Here is a 14,879-nt window from a genome sequence, read left to right on the forward strand (position 1 = left end):
TGAATGACGAAGTCACAAATGATGAATGGAGATTTCATTTCATTCATTATACATATATCCCTATACACTATGATAACACTATCTAGTACTCTCTTCGGTCGAACGAATTATATACGAAATATATCTTTATTTGGCGTTCGTATCATGTAAAACATGCTGGCCGTTAACGATGCCCACATGGCGACCTCAAACGACCTCAATATCTATCTCCTACGCATACCAACGCGAGATTAGTCATGCGTGATGTTATGCAAGCGAGGGCTTGCCCCTTTATATCCGCTGTTGGCTAACACTGCATTGTGCGGGCGTCCTTGCCTAACGTGGTCAGTGCGTATTGCCGAGAAGGCAATGAAGGAAGTTGTAAGACAACTACTGCCAAGATATGTTCTCCTAGTACTCAGTGCCAACGATTCGTGCTTTCCATGATATCTATTCAATTGTTTTTTAAACTTTGTATCTTACTTTTTGTTTTATTACGCAAAAATAGTTTTTTTTTTTCATATTTTCAACCGACTTCAAAAAAGAAGGATGTTACCTCATAATTCCATCACTATTAAAACGATTTAGAAAATTATTTTTTATATGAGAGAATTATAGTTTCAGATTGATCCCCCAGAAATTTTATCAAAATCTATCAGATGTTTAGTTTTTAAATCATTTGGTTTTGCTACTAGAATCGGTGTTTTTTGTGGCACAAAATAATGAATTAATATCGCACTCACACGCAAAAGATTTGCAATTGTCCATCAATAAAAATTGGTAAAGCCTTTCCATATCAACTCCATTGTCGGCAACTCTCGATTTCACTGAATGAAAGCAAGCTATCTTGTTATTATTATTCGTAGATTTTATATCACTTATGTAGCTTTTGTCATTCAATAAAACCCAAATACTGGAATGATTCGTTCACAGAGCGATGTTTATTATTAATGGAAATTTTATTATATTTTCCCTGACAAAAAATATAAAGTATGATCGCATTTTCGATAACATTCTTTTACCATGTAATTTATTTAGAAGAAAACTTTGTTGTTCGGTTTGAATACATAAGAAGTTCGGATGGAATTTTCTACAATATACTAGCCTATCTAGTTTCTAGTCAGAGTCAATAACTGAAATCCTAATTGGTATGCAAACAACCAGTCTGTGCTGTAATAAAAATAGTACCCAATCTGTACGAGTTCGACGTTCCGACTCGCCTCTTACGAGCCCCTTTAAAAGCTTACTGGTTTTTTTATGTTTACTTACAATTCATAGGTGAACGAACTATGTTTAAAACTCAACTATTAATCAACCGATTGAAAGACCATCTTTGCTCAATGCGCAACTTTATGATGCTGGTGGTTCCTTTACATGGTCGGCTTATATAGTCTGGTGTAGGATGCCCACCCGGACTGTTTTGATGACTGTTTTAATGATGTTGTATGTTTCAGTACAGAGCTTATTCTGTTTTGAACAAGAAATGTTTGTTGATCTTTTTTTGTTTTTTTCTTGTACAAAGATTGCGTAGATTTTTAATTTCTCTAAAGTTATCAATATTTCAAAGTATCAAATAAGCTAGGTAAATAATTTTGTCACGTCTATCTGTTTCTTTGTCTGTACGTATCATAACTTTGTAAACACTTTTTCTATATCTTGGGATCTTTTAAAGTACAAATAAGTGCTTTTATTTGTAATCAAACTGTTGATTTATTCCATTTATTTGTGTGTTGTAATGCAATATAGAAAGTCTTTAATCCCACAAATTTATATCGTTTCTATTTTTTTATTTCACAGTCAGAAGAATTGTATGTTTTATTCAACTTTTTGTACTAAAACAAGGCATTTTTATTATATATAACAGTCCTGTCGGTATCCTTTTATGGCTTGCGCTCAATTCTTGTGTTCATTGGCCTGCAAGGGTGAATGAGCCAAAAGATCTGTAGGTGTTAGGACCCACGCTTTATACTTAAATATTACTGGCATTGTCTTCTGATGACAACTTTCGAAATCTCGTTATGGTTCCTTATTCGTTTTAGTAATAGTAACTTATTTATAACATAGAGTTATTGAGATTTGAATGTAGACTCAACGGAATAACTCGACATCCACATTCATAATCTAATCATAATTAGAACGGAGTATTTTGAAGAGCTTTGATTATAAATGTATGACTGAGGAGGAAGACCAAAAAGGATTGATTACACACATACACGTAAAAGGTGAATAAAGAAATAATGGCCGATGGGGATGAACGAGGAAAACGAAATACGTTGCCAGTAGCACGTTGGTTATCTTCATTTAATACAGTTTTACAAAATTGTAATTTCAGAAATAGAAACGTACGTGCTTGTAAAGATCTCTCGAGTAAAAACAAAGATAATGTTAAATATTTAAAAAGTGTACGTGCTCGTAGAAGATTTCTCCAATTTAAAGTTGATTATGTTGAACTTATAATATTGTATGTTACCAGGACTATAAAAAGCCTCTTATCTAATAATCAATTCGTAAGAGCATCTAAATTATAGCTTACTAACTTAATAGTTATGTATAGAAGATGATTCATGGTCGTGTAAACGGTGCTTGATTATATGAAGATCCCTAAGCCTCGAGGCATTACATCATTGCTCCGGAATGTTTGACCAATTTAGGACCCGTCTGAATAGAAGGTTTATTGGCCTCTAATATATTTATACATAAATCCAGTCCTGCATAATAAGGAGACACTCTTTGTATTGTGTGTAGGTATAAGTTGCAAATATTGCATTCCGTTGCATACGACCCAACGAACAATACGTGCTTTATATTTAATGCGCCACATAATTAATACGAAAGTGAAATGAAAATTCTCACAGCACAACTCGAGGTTAACGTAGATTCACTCAATTGGACCGTGTTGTGAAGTACAAATAAAAAACTTGGCGAGTACTAAGAAACAATAGAAGGTCAGGAGCTCGGTATTTGTACTAGCGTCTGGGATGATAGCGGTGACGCTATCAATGACTTACGCTTGTCTATAACATTTTTGTTTTCACTGATAGGTGCATTCTTGAGTATATAATGTAGGGATTATTCCTAACGACCAGAGTGCGAAGGTTCTGGACCGTGTATCAGAATAAATTAAATTGTATTTGTATGGTTGGTTTGCTTTGTTAATCTAGCTAGTACTGTGTACTGGATTGGAAACAACTTTGCCAGTTTTTGAGAAAGACCTATTGGCAGCAGGGGATAATAATGATTTGCTTGAACGATGATAATAAATAAGCTTGGCTAGAAATATTAAAGAGGTTATCTGGATGTATCTTAGCTATTTTCATTTTATTCTGCGATTTATTTATTTTGTTATTATATATTTCAGCAAACATCATGTTGAACTTAAAGTATTGTTAGTAATGACTTAGCGCAATTAGATTATTAATTAATATTTAACTAAAATAAATTAGTCCTCTTAATTAGTTCACCTTCATTTCTTCAACACGTCCTTGACAAATACTGCTTTCATTTTTTTTTTATTTATTTAATAGCTTGTAAATGAAAGTAACGTAGAGTTGAAAAGAAGAGATTTACTATTTGAAATTTCACACTTCGATTATAAATTTAAATAAGCGGATTTGTTCTATTACTTTTCAAATAAATTGCATAGATTGGCTCGAAATGTGGTATTAAAAGCTACGCGTGTTACGGTTTCTAAAACATTCCATTCTTAATTACCGTAACACATTTGATGGGCTGCATTTTATTTCGAATATCTTCATTAAATTGCCACACTAATTATAATATACAACAAGGTATATTTCAAAGTATTACATTTATACAATGTAAATATTTCTACACATGTACTTTAGTGCTTTTCCACTTAACCGTTGTGGTACTTGTGGTTGCGTCAACCTCTTACGTGCTCTTCGCTTTGATTATGCTTTCCTGGTACCTAGTACTTAAGAATTAGCTAATGATAAATAATATATGTTGTTTTTAGTCAAACAGCGTTTGCATTTGTTGCAAATCTTTCGTTTAATTACAAACATACGTGTATGTAATGTTTGTGATTAAACAAATTTACAGTTACACATTTTAGTTTAGTAATAAATGTGGATTTATATTTGTTATTTATATAGTAGTATCACGTAATGTTCATTTTAGTTAATATAATAAAATTGTAATGAGACAATGTCTGTATATTGGAAATATTTAATAAAAAATAAAAGGTAAGTCCAATACCTATATGCTAAAACGATATTTTTTACAAATTTTGTCTGTCTGTATATTTGATCCGGCATCACGTAAAAAATACTTTACTAAATTGAATGCGGTTTTCACAGTTGTGTTCTTGAAAATATAACTTAATTCTGGTGTGTATTTTGGGCAACCCATCTAGAAATGGTCTATTTAATTTATTTTCCTACTTCTGAAATCCGTACGAAGTAGCGGGTAAAAAGATAGTTTATATAAAAATTAGAACAGCGTCTCTCGTTATAATGGTTAATATATAAGAAACATGATAAAAATGACTATTTGGTACATAGTACTCTGTAATTGTTACACGTAAACATTTAACTAACCTAAGAACTCTAGTTTTTGTAACATTTGACATTTGTGATAGTGGAAAATATACATGTATAAAAATAAACGAGTGAGAGAAAGATATATAACCTTCCTGTACGAGAGAGAAAGCCAATTCTGGCGCTATAGCGTAATACCTAGATACCCTTATCATTACATTAGTACAGTTATTATTGATATTATAATCATTGTTTTTGTTTGTTATGTAGTTGAAAGTCGTGTCTATTTGAGGCAAGTGAATTTACAGTGTATATAAACAATTTTATAATTAATTGCCAAAGAAAGGGAACCTTTATGTTTTTCGGAATGTGTGTAAGTTTATAATAACATATAATATTCTGTAATTTAATTATAAAAATAGCTTGATCAACTTACGCGTATTTAGGGTCACGGATGGCTGCGAAACTAGTCTAGTGGTCCCGAAAAAAATACACAAGTTGATTTAGTTATTTTTATAATTTAAATGAGTGTCGTTTCGTTAGATTAGTTTTCAATGTCAAAGTACTATTGGCTATGACAATAGTACAAAATAAACCTGGCAGAGTAGCATTATTAAGAATGTGAAATTAATTGTGGTTGTATTTATTAGATTAGATTAGATAAGTCAGTAAATACTGATTATTAGGTGTTATGCCTTTTCACTGCTATATCTCATCATTCAAACCGAAACAGCCATGTAAGCGCAACTGCTTTATAAAAAAAAAAAAACATGAGTGGGTTAGATACGCTGGCGGAGCACCAGTGAAGGGTGATCGATGAGAATGAAAACAGGCCAGTTAGCCCATCATGATGAATTCATCAGTAATTCCAAGTAGATGACTTGCGCAATGGGGTCTCCATTACTAACAATCCCTTTTCCCCTAACATGAGTGGGTTAGGGATTGTCCCCAAATAGATAGCAATGGAGTTTAACAGCCCCCAATGCTAGTAATATACCCTATCAGGTCGACCTCCACGTGGTTCCCCCTGGAAACCATTGTGAATAATTCTTGTTGAATTCGTCACAATGCGCTAATTGACCTGCTTCATCCTCACATATCATCTCTCACTGGTGCCCCGCCAGTGTATACTAATAGCACAGGCGGGACTACCATTTTATTATCATCTATTAAAAAAAAAAACAGATTACTTTTGTATATAATCTTCATCCGTTTTGTACAAGATAAATATAACAATCAAAGACAAGAAACAATGTCTAATTGTGTACAATTCTTGTCAGCAGGTAGCGGCACCTTCGACGAGCGAGATGAGCGACCGCGATAGGTACCGCTCGCCGCCGCAGCCGGAGCCGCCGCCGCACCGCGTGCGCGCCAGCGATCTGTATCCGCGCGAGCGCACGCACTTCGACGAGCCCGATCTGGAGATCGGGTTCACGCCCATATGCGCAGAGTTTGTCAAGGTGGGTGTACTAGTAGATTATAGTAGATAGTAGATACTAGATTGACACAAAAAAAGAAGAAGAGAAACAATTGTCCGTAAATAAAGTATTTTTTGCTTTAAAAATAAAAAAAGTAAAAAGTAATGAAAAAACAAACGAAGAGATAAAAAAACAGCCAATGAATTAAAAATATATGGATAAAAAGAGAATAATTTAATTTATTTAAAAATTGATATAAATTGATATAAAAAAAATAATTTACTTGTAATGAATAAATAAGAAATATGGAAAGGGCAAAGTGCAAATTTATTATAAAAATAATAAAAGTAAAGACATAAATAGTAAAAGAAAGAGAAACATTATAAAGAAAAATATAAATAATATAAAATAACCAAATATAGTATTCACGTGTCATTTTTAATCTAAATACCATAAATATTGATCTTATTCTATCTATATTAGCAGAACCCAAATCAGAAATTTTTTAACATCTCTGTAAATTATTGATACCCATTAATTATTTCCTTCCGTGAGTAGGAGTAGTAGATTAAACCTTATCTGAGAAATCAATTCAGGGTACGATAGGGCTGATATACCTGAAGAACCTTACTTATTTATATGGGTACAAAATAAAAGTAAATTTTTATTTCGAAACAAACAAAAATAAACAAATATCAGCTTACAAAGAAAAAGAGATTTAAATTCCCGTACATAGCATTATCGCAAAATATTTGTAGTATATTTTTAAACACCCCTTTACAAGGTAATATGAAACTGTGTTGACTTCTTTTTAGGTCACTTAGCGAAATTAGCGACCGTGACAGCACTAGTGCAACGATGTAATGCGTTGCACTAGTGCTGTATATGGTGGTACTTAGTATATAAAACGGTAACGTAAATAGCTATATGACAATACTGACAAGTATTTCTTATATAAAATATTGCTAGCAATCGGACTGGTAGTTCGCATTACTAGCAATCTACCTCCCACCTAGCTGACTGTACTGTAACGTATTTTACATTACAGTACAGTCAGTTCATAGCATAAAGCAGTGATTCTCAACCTTTTTTTTTTGTTGCGGCACATATTTAACGATTTCAAAATTTGGCGGCACACAAAGAAAAAGATAAAAATTATTTACTTTACTACAACACACTGCATAAATAGTTTATGACAAAAATTTTAAATATTTGCAAAATTTGGCGGCACACTTTTAAAATTTGGCGGCACACAAAAGTGCCGCGGCACAGTGGTTGAGAATCACTGGCATAAAGCATTTCAAAAACTAAAATAGGTTTATGAGAAGTTTGACGTTTTTATGAATAAGGAGGTCACAGTATATACTCAGATATAGGTACACACAATGAACAAGCACATAAAATTTAAATTCTAAGGATTTCTTACAGTCATAGTACAAGCTATTCATCATATTTAGAGGCGCTTATTGGCAAAATGTAAGATTTGCCACGTAACACCGAAGGTTATCTATAATAACTTATAATAAATCTGTAGATAGGTCAATTCTGTATATGGAATATATTTCCAAAATAACTATCAGGCGGTGATTAGTGATCGATACAGATGCCAAAAATGCAATCAGTAAAATTTTTGTCTATCTGTATGTTCGTTATAGAAACAAAAACTACTCGACGGTTTTTAACGAAACTTGGTACAATTATTCTTCATATTCCTGGGCAGATTATAGTATACTTTTCATCACGCTACGATCAATAGGAGCAAAGCAGTGAAGGGAAATGTAAAAATGTCCACCCGTGCGATTAAAATTAATACATATTAGGTTTACCTGTATATCAAAATAAAAACCCGTTATAAATTTAGCAAAATAAATCGAAATAATGCAATGTTATTTATGACCAATTTCGAAAAGAAGGAGGTACTTAATTCGGTTGTATTTTCTTTTATGTTTGTTACCTCTTAACTCCGTCAGTTGTAAATCGATTTGGAAAATTCTTTTTTATCTGAAAACATATATATACATATATCTTTTTACATTAGTTTTATACAAATTTTATCAAAAACGGCTCAGTAGTTTAGTTTTTAAATGAGTATAAATATTTTAACCACAATTAAAGTCGGTTTTTTTTTTTTGTAGGACACAATCTTATTTGATATAAAACTCATGTCTTTTGTGTCATAATAAGATATTTCTGTAGAGGTCGGAAATAAAGCAATTGACAACCGAGGTGTATTGGCAGGAGGCGGCGGTGCCGGTTACTTGCCAAGACATTACAAGGCACCGGCGAAGTTATAAATTAACTTCGGACTTTTCATATAAATTAATTGCTATTTTCGTCACGACTTGTACTTATTATACATTTTGAAGGAAACAGTATACTAATTATATAGAAATATAAAAGATTAATTAAGCAACTTCAAAAGAAAAGAGATTTTCAATTTCTTTTTGTTTGTTATGCGATTCTCTTATCTTTGCCAATTCTAAGTCGTTTGTCGAAATTATCCTAGTACTTCAGTGGATATACTCCAGTAATCCTTACTCATAATATAAATCTAAATGTGAGTTTGTTTGTTATCCAACGACTATGAAATTTGATATACACGTATCATATAGAATGGAGAAGGATGTAGGTCACTTTTTAGTTAGTAAACATATCTCGATTACGCGGACAAAGTCGCGGGTAAAAGCTAGTGGGTATATATTTGTTTTTGAAGAGTATATGATGTTTATCCCAAATAAAGTGCATAATACTAGAATTTTGATTAAATTTTTTTTTGGTTAATTTCGGTAGCGGAATTAAACAAAATAATTCTAAGCAATTAACTTAATATACAGTTTAACGATTTAGTTTAATATGTTGTTAATATGTATATTAATGTGGATAAATGAATTAGAAAACTATCGTATCGAGTTATAGATACAAATTGAATTGAATTAATTTAATTAATTAGAAACTGAGACGGAATAGATAAGTTGAGAATGCAGTGGTAAGTAAAGGCCAACGGGTTGAATGCACTGGGGTCAATAACCTGGCACCGCTGATAATGTCTGCATTGTCAAATTCGCCTACACATTATTACTGCATTCCATAAGTTTCTTCCTGTTTTACTAATCCAGTACTTGTACTATTTTCGTCTAGTCCCCTTTTTATTTTTAAGCGAGTTACCAGACTGTGACTTTATACAAAAGTCGTTTGCTTGGGCACCTCTGTCTTATTCGTGTTTCTACCGTGAAGCGGTTGTGTTTGCATAGCTGTGTTTCGGTTGAAGGGTGGGATATGGCAGTTAATTTACAGGGTATAAAGGAATAACACCTGAGTCCTCAGGAATGCCAACGCGTGAGAGGTAACAGTATATTCTGTTATGCTCATGTCTATAGGCGACGGTTACCACTTTCCATCAGGTGAGCCGTCAGTTTGTTTGTCATTCTAAGTTGCAAAAAAAAAATCTCTTGACGGGTCAGTCTTTTTTTTTAAATTTTGTTTCGTTTTTTTTTATTGTCTGTCCACTGACCACAGTTTTTTTTACAGTGGGTTGGAAGAACTACGGATGGAGGCTCAATAGCGATGTCCAATTACCGGCTGCACCTTCAGCCACGGCGGCGGAGCGGACCCGGCGCCTCCGTGCCCCTCCGGCTCATCGACGCGACGGAGATACGTGATCTCATACATTTGATTGTACTCTGCAAGAATGGACGCACATTCAAGTGAGTATCAGCCAAGTTCCGAGTAGACATGGACAATATCTGCACCACACTATATCTATATATTGGGTTTCTCAAGACATTGATCGCGGATAAAAGTCATCGCCCATTTGGATGTAACATATACCCATCGAATATTTATTTATATTTATTACGATCGGGTTCATTTCGATATTATATTAAACATTGAATATTCAATATTTAATATATCCATTATAGAACCAATATATATATATATATATATATATATATATATATATATATATATATATATATATATATATATATATATATATATATTGTAACTATATATGATATATATTATTCAATCCTAGTCCCGAGTTTAAATCACGTCTAGTCAAATTGAGAAATTTACAAAAACATTGGAGTCTATGTTGAAACACCATTCTCTATCTGTATCCCGTATCTAAATCTGAATATTGTAAGGATCATATAAACTAATTTCGTCAAAACTATTTTACATTTAATTCTGCATGGTTCACATATTAGTAATAGTTTTTTTTAAATTGTCAAATGAAACTTTTAGTTATAAGTTTAAACTTTTAGTTATAGAGATAAGTTTAGGAAACCATACCTCAAAATCAACGCCATTGTATTTATTATATGTATTTAATATATATATATATATATATATATATATATATATATATATATATATATATATATATATATATATATATATTATATTTTTATATTATAAACGATTCAGTCCGGCCATGCTTGGGTAGATAGAATTTTCGAAAAGAACATATAGTCTATGTTACTCGCTGTTAATGTAGCTTTCTATAGGTGAAAGTATTTTTTATAATCGGTCGAGTAATTTTTGAATATTATACATTACATTTGAATATTATACACATACAATAATCAAATATTTTCTCGTTATAATATTACTAACTTTTACCCGCGACTTCATCCGCGTGACCGGGATATGTTCACTGACCTAGATAAAAAGTAGCCTATAAACCTTTTCCATTGTATGCACGTAATATATGGGATATTACGTGTATACCAAATTTCATTGTAATTAGTTCAAATGTTAAGACGTTAACGTGCAACAAACTAACAAATAAACAAGCTGACTTTCACATTTATAATATAAAAATAATAATGATGATAGAGTATAGATATTAAAGTAAGTTTTTATTTGTTACTTCATGGTGTTTTAACAGCCCAACCAAATGTCAAGAAATTTAGTGTACATGCAATATTTGTTTTAATGGATGATAATGGAATAGTAACTCCGTCTGCGCTAACGGTATATGCTGGCGGGACACCAGTGAGGGAGGATAGGTGAAAATGAAAAGGTAGGTCAGTTAGCTTATCGTGATGTGAACATTTGTATCACGTGGAGGTCGACCTGCCAGAGTATATTGCTAGCAATGGGACTGGCAGTCCCATTGTTAGCATTAATAACCCTCTTCTCTCCTCTCTCTTCATATAGTATTTGTAATACGTCCACTTTACCAGTATATGTTCATAGACCGAGATTAAAACAGTCTATGTTCTTCTCCAATCCCAAATTCCTCTACATTTAGCCGTTAAAGCGCTAAGAGTTAACATACTAATATACTTTTACATGTATAATACGCATGTCTTTATAAGGATACCGTTTCTATTATATTTATCACGTATGTTTTCCTGGTTCTTTAATTAAATTCGACAGATAAATTTCAAGGTTACAATATTCTATTTTTAGAAATCGTTTCTAGTCTAAGTAGACTATTTATTTAGGTTTTAAAAATAAGAAGTGTAATTATGTTGAAGTCTTATCTCTGAGATTAATTAAGAACAAGTTGTTATAATTCCTATATTAATAAAGAAAGAATGGAATGTATAAAATGGAAGAAAGGTTCTTGAGTGGTGATCCCATACGGGTAAACGCAGTATAGAACGCTTGGGCACCTTCGTTCATTCGTGTCTCTACCGTAAAGCAGTTGTGTTTGCAAGGCTGTGTTTCGGTTTGAAGGGTGGGATATGGCAATGAATTTACAGGGTACAGAGGAATATTTATTTATTTATTTATTTATATACCACCTGAGTCCTCAGGAATGGCAACGCATGGAGGGTGTCATGGACAAGAGTATACTCTGTTATGTCTATGATACTGTTCATGTTTAAAGGCGACGTTTATCACTTTCCATCAGGTGAGCCGTCAGCTTATTTGCCATTCTATGTTACATAAAAAAAAAAAAAAAACTAATGACTAAAGACATAAAACTTTTTGCAGTTTTAGATATTATTAATTATTATAAAAGTTTTAGTTATTATTAAAGGTTTTTGCGTAGTATGAATTAAATAGAATAAATTGAAGTTAGAACTACGTTAAATTTAGTTCCCATAATCTAATACTTTTATTATTTATACAATTTTTATCTATAGCGATAACTGCCGATTAATCATGTATAAAATTTATTTATTTATTTAAAATATAATACCTACTTCAATATCTGATATTTGTAACCTCACTCATACTCAGCCATGTCGCCAGGCCCGATCTTAGTTTACCTATTGCACCTGAACAAAGTTTTGACGGGGCGCCCCTCGGCGACGAAAAAAAAAAGGTTACGCCATCTGTTCACTCGAAAACTCCAATGCACTGACGTCCAATTTAATGCGGTCCTTTACTGATGAATGGGTCCTGTGTTGCCCGTTTCGATTTGAACTCTCTACCCCTCCCTAAGGCCGGTAATGCATGTCGCGCATGTATTATAAATATTAAATATGCGACGTGCTATAATATCCGGCAGTCGACGGATAATGACTGAAATGATGATGATGATGATGATGACGTGCTATATGCATAGAAGTAATAATAAAGAGCGACCTAAAATCTAAAAGTACTACTTTAGATGGGAGCTTATTAAAAAAAAGTTAAGTCTAAAATGAATAAAAATTGTGTCCCACAAAAAGCGATTTTAATTATGACAAAACCAGTTATTTTTATTTAAGAACTAAATTGATCCGACTTTATTAAAATGTCCATGGGTCCTATTTGTATGTATATCCTTTCAGTTAAAAAAAGAATTTTTCAAATCTGTTTATAACCAACGGAGGTAAATGGTATGAGGTAACAAATAAAAAACAAGTACAATCGAATTGAGAATCTCCTTCTTTTTGTAGTCGGATGAAAAAAGAAAGATGTTTAGCAGACGATACCTCAGAATCGAGCCAAAACATCTCTTACATAATTTGTTTTGTAGCGATAGTGTATTTATTTAAAATTTTACACTGATATGTTAAATATTATGTCTAATTTATTCAAGCAAATTCTAATCATGCAATAGGTATTTCGGTATTTTTAGAAGTTGTAAAAGTAAACACATTTATTACTTTTTTAATTGATGATTATATCATTTTGTAGTAACAAAAAAAAAAAATAGTAGATTGTTTATAAAAGTATTATAACCTAGCAACACAGCTCGAATTATCAATTTGTTTTGCCAATAATTGGGGTTAGTAGCAGATAAAAACACTTGGCAACTAAATGTTTTTGTACATATATAAAACGATCGCAATAAGCCCCTCAAATAACACGATTATCTCTATAATATATTGTGTTTTATTTGTTTGGACGAATTATTGGTGAATCAGGTGCCAGATACAACAGCAGTTTATGATTTTATTTGTACAGTAAAATGTCGATAATTGGGAACAATGTACAAGATACTACTCCTTTTATGCGAAAGTTTGTGATTCCATATTGATGATATGTTTGTTTCTCTTTCGCGCAAAAAATACCGAATGGATTTGAATGGTATTTAGTACACGATTGGTTTATATTTTAACTTAGAACATAGTATAATTTTTCTAATGATTCACGCGAGCTAGACCGCGGTATACAGATAATTAATAATACCCCTACAATGTCTCACCTATTTCTTCAACCAAGCATGTAATCCTAATTTCTAATTTGTAGTTATATATACATATAGTGTACGACAGAGAAAACACTTTTTTCAAATGGGTGGTAAAGGTAAATCTCCGCCTGCGCCATTCATATATGCTGGCGTGGCACCAGTTAGAGATGATAGGTGAGGATGAAATAGGTCAGTTAGGCCATCGTGACGAATTCAACGATAAATTAGTCATGATGGTCTCTAGCGGGAACCACGTGGAGATTAACTTAAGTGTATATTGCTAGCAATTGACTTATGCTAGCTAAAATCCCATAGAGAGTTCTACCTCTTCCTCTTAGAGCCCGGACCAGGGTCCACTTTCATAATAATTCATTCATAATTTTATTTCTAGGTGTACATTTAATACTGGGGACCATTGCTTAGAGTGGTGGCGTAGAATCAACACTGGCTTGGTCACCATGAGTTCAGTACAAGATACCTTCGCGGCGGCGTACGCGGCGTGGGCCAAGGAACAACCGTCTACTTCTATACACAGGGCGCTTCTGAGAGCAGCGCACAACTTGCAGGAACCGTGGTGGCGTATAGAGGTAAATGATTGCATGCTGTTTATGATAGCCTAGTAATATACCAAGACCTTGCTGCTGATTTCTGCTTTTAATAAAATTTGGTAAAAGATAAAATACGCTCGGGTTGCCTGCTCTCATTTAGCCGTAACTAATGGTTACGAGGCGGCAACCCTTACTTATGACGATTTATATATATATTTTATTTTAGTAACCTGTTTCGCACCTGGTTACACAGGTTGCCTGCTCTCATATTTTAGTTCGTTTTTGCTTATGAGTAAACCAGGTTTCATTAAAAAAAATTATATTTGCGTAAGTCAGTGGCAGTATCTTATTGTTTTTAGTTAGTACACGATTGCCCAAAAAACCTGTTTAATTTTAAGGTTCATGTATGTTTCTAAATGACTGAACAGATTTGGAGCTTATGTAGACATATGCGATATTGTTACATCATCTTAATTAATACTGGTTACAGTTATTTTGAAAATCGATCGTTTTGCCAAAGCAGCCATGTTTTTTTTTTATTTGTGAATCAAAGTGTGCTTGTTTTGAAGAATTCACACTTATTTCATTATGTATTTTGTAGTTGACACTTTATTTATAGTGTCTGGTTCTTGAGACTACATTTTAAATATATTTCGTTTTATTATTCCATCATTAATTAACACTTGGGTTTATTTATTACGTTTATTGTTTACTCAGTCAAAGCGTGAAAGTGAAATTGGCCTTGGCCTTGGTTATGTTTGCTTACAAGATAACTGGTGATTTAATGTTGATGAATTTTTCATTCACACACTTATTATTAAATTTCTACAACTATTATTTTAATTTAACGATT

The 14,879-nt window shown here is 32.6% G+C and overlaps 1 protein-coding gene across 9 annotated transcripts in view; it reads left to right on the top strand.

The window, feature by feature from the left end:
* LOC113515241 (myotubularin-related protein 3) overlaps positions 1-14,879 on the top strand; it is a 116,863-nt gene that overhangs the window by 79,978 nt on the left and 22,006 nt on the right. For 5 of the 9 annotated variants that reach the window (XM_052896029.1, XM_052896023.1, XM_052896024.1 and 2 more), the window contains 3 exons: positions 5,759-5,938; positions 9,425-9,600; positions 13,870-14,065. In XM_052896029.1, the coding sequence (XP_052751989.1) occupies positions 5,786-5,938; positions 9,425-9,600; positions 13,870-14,065 (525 nt within the window). In that variant the 5' untranslated portion in view covers positions 5,759-5,785. Of the gene's footprint in view, positions 1-4,785; positions 4,852-5,758; positions 5,939-9,424; positions 9,601-13,869; positions 14,066-14,879 lie in introns of those variants that run through there. The other 4 variants (XM_052896030.1, XM_052896026.1, XM_052896028.1 and 1 more) reach the window with 3 other exon arrangements.

Source organism: Galleria mellonella, unplaced genomic scaffold, assembly GCF_026898425.1.
Source record: "Galleria mellonella isolate WM207_F2 unplaced genomic scaffold, CSIRO_AGI_GalMel_v1 utg312, whole genome shotgun sequence".
NCBI lineage: Eukaryota > Metazoa > Arthropoda > Insecta > Lepidoptera > Pyralidae > Galleria > Galleria mellonella.